Source organism: Marmota flaviventris, chromosome 8, assembly GCF_047511675.1.
Source record: "Marmota flaviventris isolate mMarFla1 chromosome 8, mMarFla1.hap1, whole genome shotgun sequence".
NCBI classification, from domain to species: domain Eukaryota; kingdom Metazoa; phylum Chordata; class Mammalia; order Rodentia; family Sciuridae; genus Marmota; species Marmota flaviventris.
The window spans coordinates 1,925,546-1,939,116 of NC_092505.1; the positions used below are offsets into that span (position 1 = coordinate 1,925,546).

General features: G+C 49.4%; 1 protein-coding gene across 4 annotated transcripts in view; it reads right to left on the reverse strand.

Moving 5' to 3' along the window:
- Positions 1–13,571, reverse strand: part of Trappc10 (trafficking protein particle complex subunit 10) — a 75,800-nt gene that overhangs the window by 45,151 nt on the left and 17,078 nt on the right. For all 4 annotated transcript variants that reach the window (XR_004618768.2, XM_034636974.2, XM_034636973.2 and 1 more), the window contains exon 3: positions 10,205–10,340. Coding sequence is in view for 3 of the 4 variants with exons in the window: in XM_034636974.2 (XP_034492865.1) it covers positions 10,205–10,340 (136 nt within the window). In the remaining variant the exon portion in view is untranslated. The remainder of the gene's footprint in view (positions 1–10,204; positions 10,341–13,571) is intronic.

Consider the following 13,571-nt stretch of genomic DNA (forward strand, 5'->3'; position numbering starts at 1 on the left):
CCACTGTGAGAGTGAGTTACTCCTTCAGCTCACACAGCACATGTGTTAGATGACAGTAAGTGGCCACAGCGTGCTAGCACACTGGAACGGGATAAGAGACCAGGACACCAAGCTTGGGTGCTGCGCACAGCTTGGCACCTGTCCCAGAGCACTCTCCCAGGACATCAGTGGCTTGTGAGCAGCAAGGGCTTGTGAGCCGGGAAGGACACCAATGGCAATGCTGTCCACAAAGCCACCAGGGACGTTAAAGCCCAGCACCACCACAGGGGCTCTGTGCCCATCACCACAGGACTGCCACACCGCCCTGTGCTGGCCAGACCCCTGTGGTATTCTGTGCCTGCACCACCCCAGGGTGGCCTCCTGTGGCTGCCCCACAACCTTTTTTCTATGTAAGCCCCTAGACCAGCTCCAACCTGCAAGGCCTTCACAGCCTTCAGCACAGCCCTCAAGGCCTTCCAACTTGGAGCTAGCAAGGAGCCGCACTGCTCCTCACAACCGGTTCTTCTGTCCCCCAACGTCCCACACTTGAGCATGCCAGAAAGCACCCTCCTACAGAGAAGCACCCGGTCAGACAGTTCTCTCCCAACCCAAACCAGGAAATCCCACTCTCCTTCTTAATGGTGATTTTACCTGTAATGGCCCGTATGAGCCATAAATCCACTCAGCAGACACTAATTCCATTTACTTTCAGAAAATCTAAAACCAAGACGTATCTCATTTCAAAACTGAGCATATAAAAATCTTTGGAAACAATGGCCATATTCAAATACCTACTTTCCCCTCATTTACTGTTTACACATTTACTTTTGTGGTGCTGAGGACTGAACCCGGACCTTGCACATGCAAGGCAGGTGCTCCCCCACAGAGCCAAACGCCAGCCCTACTTTCCCCTCTTCAGCAGCTCCTCCATACCATCCCGCCCCATGTCCCCAAGGACATGAACAGTGCAGACGTGTGCTGGCTTGACTGATCACAAATGAGTCAAATCTTAAATCCTATATCTAGTGCCCTCTTTGGCTAAATCACTGAATAGCAAGTACCAAAAGGCAGTACTGATCATTTCTACACTGATTTAAGAAAATACATCCTGGTTTAAATTAGAAACAAATATGACCCAAAAAGATCTTTACTTAAAAATTAAGAGGAGGGCTGGGGATATGGCTCAAGCGATAACACGCTCGCCTGGCATGCACAGGGAGCTGGGTTCAATCCTCAGCACCACATAAAAATAAAATAAAGGTGTTGTGTCCACCGAAAACTGAAAAATAAATATTAAAAAAAATTCTCTCTCTCTCTTCTCTCTTTAAAAAAAGAAATTAAAAGGAAAACCATCTTGCAAAAAATCCATATTCTTCAGGAGGCTGAGGCAGGAGGGTTGAGAGTTCAAAGCCAGCCTCAGCAACAGTAAGGCCCTAAGCAACTCAGTGAGAGCCTGTCTCTAAATAAAACACAAAATAGGGCTGGGGATGTGGCCCAGTGGTCAAGTGCCAGAGTTCGATCCCCAGTACCCCCTCAAACAAACTCGTTTTCCGTGAGTAAATATGCAGTAGCACCTTAATCATGTGCGGCACATTCTCCTAGGCACAGCAGGTCTCAGGACTCTGAATTTCACGTGTACCACGCACACTGTTTCTGGAGGGGAGACCCAAGGCCAGAGGACTGCACTCCAGGACTGCAGCGCATCGCCCGGCTCCTGGTCCTCTCTGTTCTGCTGGAAAGCCCACAGGTGCCCCCATGGCCACCCCCACCTAGTTCCAGGCTGGAGGTGTCTCTGCACTAGAAGGAGCAGCTGCACCCTGAAGGGACACCAGAGCAGCTCTCAGTGCCGGTTTTCAGGGACTCTCCAGAGGTGACCTTCCAAGAGAAAGGGCAAGACAGAGGAGGAATGTAGTGTTCCAAACAACCCTGAGGCGAATCAGCTCACTCTAGACAGCTGTCACTCCTCACAGCGAGCAAAGAAGGTTTCCAAAGTCACTCAGGAACCCTTAGGAAACCAAGTTGAGGCAGGGAGGTGACAGGAACATGAACACTGGAAGAGCCCCGATCAGGGAGGAGAAACATATCAGGACAGGAGATGATGGGGCAGCAGCCCAGGCCTCTGTGGATGGGGGGCCTCCACGAGGAGGAGCCACCCCAGTGGCCAGAGCTGAGTTGTGTAAGGAGGATGCCCAGGTGGCAGTAGGGGGAGATGTGTCAAACTGTGGGACTCCACGTGACATGAGACACAGGGTTCAGAGACCAAGCAGGGCAAAGAGGGCATCCCTGCTGGAGATGAGCACAGATCAAGCAAGGCATGCCGAGGGTAGGGTCCAGCATGCGGTCAGCCAAGTGTAGGGCTGGGGCATCACCTGGAGGAGCAGGACAGCAGAGACGGGAAGAGGGTTCATCACCGGGGTGACTCAAATAAGCAACCCTCAGCGGGGAACACGTGCCAGGTTCTCCCATGGGAGCCGGGAACCAGCACGGTGGGAATGTTGCACTGGCTGAATCATGGTCAACGAGTGCTTGCACATGGACAACCACATATGGACAGGAACAGCAGGGGAAAACGTGCCCGCCTGGGTGTGCACATATGTGCACATGACACGTTCTCCAGCGGAGCTGGTTGAGAGTACCTAGCACAGAGCACACCTCACTCTAGATCTTGGGTTCTTAGCACTGTTTTCCAACAAGAGGACACAGAGTCTCTCAGAGTCGTGGACCCCAGGATGAGACAAGGGGAGGACGAGATGAGCTTGAGAGTAAGTGTCAGAGACAACTGAGTGTTCCAGTTTACAAGGACAGGAACAGAATACTCTCCACTGAAAACCAAGAAAGGGAGTGCACACAGAACCAACCAGGAAGCGGGGCTCTCCTTCCAGCAAGGTGAGGGAGGGACCAGATACACTACACGTGGCATCTGACACAATCGAGTCAAGACCAAGAAACACAAGTGGGAGTCGACACCCTGGCAGTAAGGGACAGCGGCTCCTGAGAGATGAAGAACAGACAGGGGCCCTCCAAGTGTTCCAGCTAGCTACGGTGGACATCCCCACCCTCGGCACAAGGGAGGGGAGCGGAGGAAAAGGCGGACAGACTCCCCGGGTACAGGACGCAGAGTGAGAGTCCAGGTGGCCAGACCACACTGGCCAGCAAATGGACGGAGAGAGTACCCAGCACAAAAACCCTCTGTGTTCCCAGAGACCCATCACAAGCACGTGTGAGGACTGTCCAAGGCAGGACAAGGCCATCAGCCAGCACCCAAGGCACAGTGCTGGGCACCCACCCAAGGCAGGAGCAGGTCTGCTGCCACAGATGAAAAGCCAGAGAGCTTGGGACAGCCTTGCCACAGCAGTGAGAAATGGTCCTGGACTTGCCCTGCTCCAGTCCCAGCAAGTCAGAAGCTACACCCAAAAGACCAAACTCAGCAAACGATTTCAACTGAATAAAGCTCAAGAACATCTAGAAGAATACAACACCCAGCTCCAACGAGATAAAGTCCACTATGTCTGTCTAATAAGAAGTGGCAGGCAGACAAAGGAGGAAGGGCACACTGCACAACAAGGAGACGACTCCCAAGAAGCAGGTCCTGGAAGGACCAGAGCACCACACACTGTCCCCACAGCACAGCTCGCGGGCTCCAGGAGCAGTGGGCTGAGGTGGGAGAGAGAGACCCCTGGGCACCCTCTAGAGACAAAAAGTATGTCTAAAGGAGAAAACTGGACTGACGGAGCAGTGCAGAAGAAAAGACGAGCTGACAAGACGGCAAACAGAAGAGACTGTCCAAGTGAAACGGGGGTGGGCGTGGGGAGTCTGAGAAAACACCAGCGTGATCCAGAGAACTACTGTGGGACTTTGAGGCCAGGGGCCACTCCATCAGTCGTCACCGACACTCTCCAGCTCCATCCAAAGGGAGAAGAAAAAATACTTAAAGAAATGATGACCAAAACTTTTCCAAACTTGATCAAAATTATAAAAACCCCAAAACTCTTCAGAAATATGAAGAAAACTACTCTAAAGCAGATCATTAATCAAACTTAGAAACCAGTGATAAAGTAAAAAAAAAAAATCTTAAAATACCAAAAGAGAAAAACACACTTTATATACAAAGCAACCGAAGCAAAAGTGAAAGACTTCTCAGGAAGCTCTGGAAACCAAAGTCGGAGGTTCCAGGCCAGGCAGGGCTGCCCTCAAACCACAAGTTCCCATCCTGTGAAGAGACCCTCCAGAAACAAGGTGCAGTGAAGAGCCGGGACCTGACCACCAACAGAGCCGCACCGACACACCAGTGAGATCCCACCACTCCAGAGGGGCGTGGGAAGCACGCAGCAGTCACCCCCGCGTGAGGGGAGGGTGGTGTCCGTGTTGTACTCTCGTCTAACAGCGACAACACACAGACACCAAGCCCAGGAGGCATGGCAGCACCACCCAGGCTGGAGGGACATGCTGCACACAAGCAGAAAACCCTCCTGCAAACAAGAACATACCAGACTGGGGACTTGCTGGCTGACCTCACGCAACCACTGCCTACACACAGTGTCACATGTACTAAAGCCCTCGACACTGCCAACTGACTCTAGGCACCTTTGTTTGAGGTGAGGGGTTACCACGGATTGAATTCAGGGGCACTTGACCACTGAGCCACACCCCAGCCCTATTTTGTATTTTATTTAGAGACAGGGTCTCGGTGACTTGCTTAGCGCCTCCCTAAATTGCTTAGGCTGACTTTGAACTCACAATCCTCCTGCCTTAGTCTCCAAGCCGCTGGGATTACAGGCATGTGCCACCGCACCTGGTATAGGCACCTTTTTAATAAACAAAAGTCGAGATTAATTAAAAAAACAGGCTCCCTATAGAATGTAATTTTAAGGAAAAAAATCTCATTCATAATGACGACAAAAACAGCCTAAGAATAAAACTGCAAAACTTTGTGCCAGGCACAGTGGCCCACACCTGTAATCTCAGCGGCTCAGGACGCTGAGGCAGGAGGTTCGCAAGTTCAAAGCCACCTCAGCAACTCAGTGAGGCCCGAAGCAACCCTGTGAGACCCATCTCTAAATAAAATATTTTTAAAAAAAGGAAAAGAAAGAAAGAAAAAGGGCTGGGGATGTTGCTCAGTGGTTAAGCCTCTCTGGGTTCAATCCTGGTACCAAAAAAATGCAAGACTTTATGAAAAATGTTGTGACTAAACCTATAAGAACAGGCACAAAGCATGGAGAAGCACACAGGCTCAAGAAGACTCCCAGCTGCTGAGATTCTTCTGAGAAGTCACAGTGATGACCTCAGGCAAAACCCCTCCTGCCCCTCTTTCTTTCCCATTCCAATCACAGTGGCTCATCTCCACCCCACTGGTGGCCACTGCAGGGTTGCAAGGCTGGGCCAGGAGGCCTTCCCAGGGATCCATACCCTGGCGAGCTGACCTCCCATGGCAGAGCAGCTGGTTCTGAGAACAAGGGGCCCATCGGAAAGCACAGCATGACTTTGGGTGACTTCTCTGCACATCAGAGGCCACCCAAGTTCAACCTGAGGGGCAAAGACCCACCCTCTCAACAGAGAGGAACAGGCAGGACAGGACACACTGGTTCAGCCTCGCTCAAAAGTACAATTTGCGCCTTTGCCATGCGGAAGAGAAAATGTGTACCAGCCAAGAGGCTTATTTTAAAAGAAGAGATATCAATACATATTACTAAAATGTAATAATTAAAAGCCTGATTCTAGCTCAAACTAGACAATGATCAACAGAAGTGTCCAGAATATTATACATGCAGGGTGCTGATTTAAAACTGAGTTGACATACCTAATGCATAGAAAAAAGACTGTTATGAAATACTGTTAGGCCAATTTGCTGCCCACTTAAGACCAGGAAATCAGACCCTCAACCCCACAGCTCCTACCTACAGAAAAATAACTTGAAGCTAACAGATCAAACATAAGCTACGAGTTCTAAACTTATTAAAAGGAAACATAGGAGAAAATCAGTCACTATCCTCAGGTAGACAAGACCTTCCCTAAGCAAGATACACTACGTAGAAGCCTTGTTGGTAAATCACACATTTCACAAATCACGCTAGTCACAAATATCCACATACCAGACAACACACACACACACACACGACTCTCTACAGAAGATGCAAGAGAAATAGAAACACCCACCACCCGGAGACTGCCACGCCACCGCCCGCTGAAGACAGGCCAACTGGTGGCAGCCAAGCCAGCAACGCCCCAGCAGCACAGGGAGGAGACCTCGCGACAGCGGCTTCAGCACTGCAGGCTGAAGACGAGAGGACACACCCGATACACAAAGTGTCCACCAAACTCATCCTGCATTTGGTCCCAGAGAACAGTTAAGTGCCATAAGGCAAAAACACCCTAAGAACACTTCTGATCACAATGCAAGAAAATCAGAAATTTTTTAATAAAAATTTAAAAAAATTTTTCTTCTTCTGGAAACTAAAAAACTTTCTATTAGACAACTACTGGATAAAATGAGAAATACTAACAAAACACAGAATTTCTGAAAAATAAGGATAAACCCTATTATATATTTAAACAATTAATTAAAGGAACATTCGTGACTTGGAGGACTGATATCAATCAAAACCTAAGAATGAGGCTGGGGACACAGCTCAGTTGGTAGAGGGCTTGCCGTGCCTGCACCTGGCCCTGGGTTCAACCCCCAGCACCACCAAAAAAAAAAAAAAAAAAAAAAATTAAGAATGAAAATAAACACATTTCAAACTCAAAAGAACTAGAAAAAGAATAAAGTAAACCACAAGAAAATACAAAGAAGGAAACAACATAAATGAAAGCAGAAATTAATGAGGTAAAAAAAAGAGAGTAATAGTAAATCAGACTAATAAATAAAAACCAAGGAACTCCTACTCTCAGGAAGGAAGAAGGAGAGAGCGTGAGAGCACATGAGCGCACAATACAGAAGAGATAACGGGAGACCTGGCCACATTTTCAAAGTTACAAAACAGGGTTCTTTGTATGTGCATCTCAGTAAAAGTAAACTTTAACTGAGATGCATAATTTCTAAGGAAAATATAACTTATTAAAATGAATAAAGGGCTGAAACAGACCAACTTCACAGAAGGGACCCAGAAAGTTACCAAGGAAATACTCTGTAAAAGGGTGTGGGCCCAGGGCCCAGTGTTGGGACTCAGTGGTAGAGTGCTTGCCTAGCATGTATGAGGCACAGGGTTCGAAACCCAGCACCACATTAAAAACAACAAACAAACAAAGGTACTGTATCCATCTACAACTAAAAAGTTAAAAAAAGAGACGTGGGCCCAGCCAGCAGGCCAGAATCCCAGCACACCTGAAGACCAGGCGGCTCCAACCTAACAGTCTGTTCAGAAGCACAAAACAAGAACTCCCAGATGCCACTCAGGAATCCAGTATGACACTGACACCTGCACCTCATACAGACAACACAAAACAAAAGCTAAAGACCAGCCACCTGTGAGCACAGACTGTAGAAGCCTTAAATAAAACGCAAGCCCACTCCAAAGCCATGCTAAGAAAATAAGACCCTAGCCAGGATGACTCACCCAGGGATGCAGGCCACAGAGGAAACCCACAAAAACAATTCAGGACATCAGGGATGCCAGGGGGAAACAGGGTTGTGTCCCCCGAGTCTAACAAACCCTTTGACAACTGCAACTTGTATTCTTTGAGAATTCTTGAGAAAATGAAAATGGATGGCCACATGAGCACATTCCTCTGTCCTTCAGCCAGCACCCACTGACGGGAACGGCAACAGACATTCCCACAGAGGTCAGGCACAAGGCAGAGACAGCCACCATCTCCTCTGCTATTTGACAATGTCAGATCAGAGATAAAATTCCAGCCACAAAGACTGAAAAAGTAAACTCTCTCCCTCTGCATATAGCAAGTCAGAAAGCCCCAGACCTCGGGACCTAGAGAATCAAAGGTAAAACTAATTTCCACAATCAGAGAAATTGGCAAGGTTACTTAATAAGGAAATCAATCAACAGCCTCACATACACAAAAATAACTAGACAATACAATGGGAGCAAAAGCCCCATTTACAAGAGCAACAAAGTCATACAGATTTAACAAGAAATACAGCAAGTATACAACACAAAAGCAAGCGTGCACAAAGCCAAGAGCCCTTGCTCCTGGTTAGGAGGCCCAGACATCAGGAAGACACTTGTTCTGCACATGTACATGTTCTGCACTTTCCAACCTGAGAGCGTAGCTAGGCAAACGCGGGAAGGATGAGCTGGGGAGGACTTGGCCAGCCAGACAGACTCCGCAGCACTCTGTCAGGCTAGAGAAGCACAAGGGCACAAAGGCTTGAGCTCCACTAGGACTTGTTTCACCGTGGTGCGTGTAGCAGCTCTGAGATTACCCTTCGCATATTATAGGAATGGGTGGGTAATATCCACGCTGATGCTGTTGAGTGAGGAGAAGCAGATGTGGAAAAGCTACAGCAAGAGCCTGAGGGTGGAGGCCACGCTGGAAGGCACTGTTAGCGACTCACAGTCTGTTGGACACTTCCCTCTCAGCTCTGTCTACCAAGAGGCCAGAGACAGCAACATGCCCGTAGGCACCCAAGAGCACACGTGTTGCCCAAGGACAAGGACTCCAAAGAAACAGCTGTGTCCAGCTGGAATAAAAGCTACAAGAGGGCTGGGGTTATGGCTCAGCGGCAGGGTGCTTGCCTCGCACGTGCAAGACCCTGGGTTTGATCTTCAGCAGCACCACAAAAAAATAAATAAGTGAAATAAAGGTATTGTGTCCAACTACGACTAAAAAATAGATATTAAAAAAAAAAAAAGCTACAAGAACCTAGAATACCTTGGTATGCATAAAAGTTGGAAAGTGCTTGAAAGGACACAGAAGTCAGCTGAAGTGACTCTCACTGGCCAAATCTAGACCAGTCTGGGCATCAGAATAAGCACATGGAAGGGGCCATAACCCCTGAATAAATGAACATGCACTGTGTCTTCCTCCGGGTAGAGGATGGGGGGGCAGATGCTTAGGACTCTTGGTAAAGAGCGTCTCAGGAAAGAACCGCCACTGGAGGCCAGATGTAAGTGTGAAAAGGCTGGACAGGAAGCAGGGTACTGAAGTCTTGGAGTGGCACCCCAGAGACGGTTTACTAGTCATCAAGGGAGAAAGCAACAGAACTAGGAAGAAATCAGACAATTCTGGGCAAATGGGCAAAATCCAAATTATGATCAAAACCCAGAATTATGTCCGGGTCAGAAATACACAGCTGCAAAACAGCCAGGCTCTGGAATTAGGCATGAGGGGTCAAGAAGAGGAGGGTTTGCCTGGCAGGCTGGGAAGGCCATTCTGCCTACCAGGCCTCTGGCTACATCTGGAACCTGGACTGTGGGGGGGTTTCCCGCAGCCTGCAGTACGAGGGCCCTCAGCGGGCCGATACTGTGTGCGTGCACAGTGGGTTAACACCCGCTTTGCTTCTGGAATTTAGTCGGTTCCAAGCAGAGGGTTTCAGGTGATTGACTTCAGTAAAAACCCTGAACGCTGAGTGGCCAGTGAGCCCCCCAGTATGCAGTGCCTCACACACACTAGCATGTCGCTGCCCACACGTGACTCTGCTGGGAAAAGGCACACGGGGTGAAGTGCAGGGGAAACCAGGCACAGGTCTCCAGAGTCCAACACGATAAACACACACACAAAACACCTCTGCAGCCCAGCCTACAGGCTAAAAGGTCCCCTGGTGATGACTTATGTGCCTTGAATGCTGCAAAATGCGTAGTAGAGTCCACATAGCAAGAAAGGACCCAGAATTATGTCTGGGTCATAAATACACAGCTGCAAAACAGCCAGGTTCTGGAATGCTCCCTCTACAGCCACCCAGTCAGTGAAAGAGGTCATGGCTAAGCAGATGAGATGGCGACGGTCACCAAGGACAGCACAAGGTGGAGGGTCGCGAAAGGGGCACTAAAGTAAGAATTAAACACAGCTCAAACAGATCAAACCTGATGGCCCCAAGGCACCATGAGACTGCACCAGCAGGGAACACGGGAACTGAGATGTACTGGGATCCCAGAGTGCTGCACACTGGCCAGGAGCAGAAACACCCAAGGACACAGCCACGCATCTCGCAAAGCAACGAAGATGAGAGAGCACAGTGCAGAGGCGACCTGAAAGGCAGACTGGACTTCCACACCCACCCACGGGCTTCAGCCCACTCCCAACATCTTCTTCTCCCTGAACCAATACTTACACAGCATTCTGTCCAGTAGATATGAAGGAAGGGGAAAGTGAGCAGAGCTTTGTTTCCTTCCTTGGGCAGCAGCTCCTCTTTGAACTGAACAAAGTTTGATTCCAGGTGAATCATCTTTGGAGCCCGGCCATAGGATCTACAAACAATTTTTAAAAAGTAACTGAGAAAACAACTAAACAAGGTTCAGCAGGGATGCAACAATAAATAATTCAATCCTATCTATGAGTTCAGAAGCAAATATAGTATGAGCCATGACCAATGCTCTGTGCAGAAGCACTGGAAGCACCTCACACACACCCACGCTCCCTCCCGTTAAGTGCTGCTGCAGAACACACACAGCAACGCTCCCCTGACAGGTCCCACTCCACCAAGGCCCCACAGCCCGAGACAGCTCTCGCACGACAACCACCCCGAAGTCACTGGGAAAGAGGAAACGAGGGCAGCTCTACAAGTCAACTGCACCAGCACTAGTGCTCAGGGGCAACCTGTGCACCCAAGGAGCAGAGTTAGCTGGTGATAAAGAACAGGCTTTTCTTGCAGAGCTCAAATAAAATAGTGGCACAAACCTCCCCTTTTTCCTCAGCCCAAGAAAGAAGCCAAAGAGAGATCCCATGAGTCACACAGCTAACCTAAGGTCCTGAGAGGAGGCTGCTGTGCTCATGCCTAAAAAACAAATTAAGCACCATGTGTCCTTTCCCTGTGCTGTGTTTGAGACATCTACGGCTGGATGTTTTAATTCAGTCTAGGGATGCTCTGGTTTAGTCGGCTGAAGCCGATCATACTCAACACAGTTACACTTCTGCTTGAAAGGGTGCCTTCACTCTTTGCAAGCTCTCCACCTTCCCCGTCCTTTGTGAGGATAATCAAGTTCTCTTCTTCCATTCTTTTGTTCTGCCAGCTTCAAAGTTTAGCCATCTATTTCTATTTGGGTTACATTCTCACTTTGGGGGGATTTGGGGTGATAAGTTACCAGGCTGGCCTCAAACTTGCAATCCTCCTGCCTCAGCCTCCTGTAACTGGGATCATAGGCATGGGCCATGGTGCACAACACTTTTTTCTTTTCTTTTTTGCTGTGCTGAGGGTCAAAACCAAGGGCTCATGCACACTCAGCAAACGCTCTACCACTTAGCTATATCCCCACTCCAGCAAGTTTTTACTTTAAATATTCTAACACACCACATACACCTTGTCTACACTGGTGTTCCTTGTGGGACGCACCCTCGAGTTACTCCAGAGAGGCCAGTACAGCTTCTGATCTTAGAGAAGTCTGTGAACATTACCGCCTACTGCAGTACCTCCCCACTAAAAGCAGAGGTCCCTGGGGTCGCCCAGGGCCAGGAGCAGAAGACCCTCAGCACGAGACCTCGAGAGGCTCTGGCTCAGCTCTCCCTCTCACTAAAGCATGAATGATGAGCCCTAGTTCAGAGCATTTTCCCTTACCATCTCAAGACGACTGCTGTAAATTTTGGACCTCACGCTGCATGTGACATCCAGGGATTATTGCAGAGTCCTGGTCTGCTTCTGGGACACTCCTGGTACTGGTTCTGCCAGTCTCCCCTCCCTTCTGTCCCAGCTGCCCTCTCCACTCACCCACCTGCGCAGCATGGGCCATGGTCTTCCGAGCTCCGTCTCCAGCCTGCTCACTGGCCCTTCAGCTAGACAGCTATTGTGCATCTGATAAGGTTTGTTTCAATATTTTAATTTCTAAGATCTAATCAATTCCCATTTTTTATCAAAGTTATATGTGCATAACATACAGTATTAAGCTTTTAGAAGACTCACTCGCGTGCGTGCACACACACACACACCCTACGACGGCGCTGCCTGTCCTGCCCGTCTCTGCCTTCCTTCTGTCCGAGTTTCCTAGCGCTGCTGTAACAAATTACCATGGAGCTGGGGGCTTTGAAACAACATTTGCTTACTGACTCACCCTTCAGGAGGCCAGAAATTCAAAATCAAAAGTCAGCAGGCTTAGCTCCCCTCAGTCTATGTGGGAGGTTTCTTGTCCCCCTTCCAACTTCTGGAGGCTGCTGACAGCTCTGGGCATTCCCTGGTTTGTGGCTCCATCTCCACCTCCCCCATGTGCCTCTGCATTCTTCCTTTCTGTCTCTTATAAGGACACCTCCTGGATTTGGGATCCATCTTAACCCAGGATGACCTCACAGTGAGCCTTACCTTACGTCTACCTTCAAAGACACTCCTAGTAAGGTCCCATTCTGATGTTTCAGGTGGATGTCCCTCACCTAAGACTCCTGAGTTTGATGGGCACTCCATCGGTCTTTCCCAGGCCACTACTTTTCCTGAGATAAACTCTCCACCTTCTTGCCCAGGAGCGGTCTGGCTGTAGACCTCCTGGGCCTGGGCTTGAACTGTTCAGAACTTAGCCTGCTAGTCTTAGAATGGCCCCTCTCCCTGACTTCTGCAGGGCCTCACATCCATGGGTCGGGAGCCTCTCTGTCCACTGAAGGTCCTTCAGGCTTCTGCAGAGGCAAGACAAGAGCCATCTGCATGGATGCCACTGATGGGTGGGGTGGGCGGCTGGGTCGTGCTCCTTATCCACACCTCTGCCAGCCTACTTCCCAGAGTGGGCCTCGCCCTTGCCTGCCAAGGCTCTGCACTTGGTCATGCATCATGAACCCAGGCTGGGGCTCAGCTATTTCGGCTTTTCTTTCCCAACCTTTCCATCTTCCTCCTTTTCCCACAGATGTGTCCACATCTCTCAGCTGTTGTTGTCCCCTCTCTCTCTCTGCTATGGTCTGTACATATGCACCACAGTTCATATGTTGAAAACCTGCAAGAATGTGAAGAGGTGGGACCCTCAAGAAGAGCTTAGAGTAGGAGCCGCTGCATGGGACTGGACGGTGCCATTATCTGGCAGCAGTTCCACTGCTGCAGGTGTGGGTTCCTTAGGAAAGAAGAGTCTGACCCTCTGCCTCTCCGTCTTCCCTGTGGGATCTTTCCACCACATTAGCACAGAGTAGAAGGCCCTCGGCAGATGCCACCCCTGATCTCAGCCTTTGCACCTCCAGAACTGCGAGCCAAGTGACTTTCTGCTCGCTGTGGGAGCTGCAGGCTGTGGCGTTCTTCTGGTAGTACTAAAGGGCCAAGGCACCATCCTTGTGTGGGTCCAATGGTGCAGTCCTTGGCTCTCATTTAGAGGGCTTTCAAGAAGGTGCAGAAATGGCAACATATGCAGTCTAAGTGGCTTCTCCATTCAGTTTTCTTTCCCTCATTACCTCCATCTTGCTTCACGAACATCCCTTTCTTCTTGTATCTTCCTGAACGTTCAATAACACATGCTTATTTGAAATCCTGCACAATTACTCCGCTTCTTTAGGCATTAAGTTCTGCACTGGCTAAAGTGTTC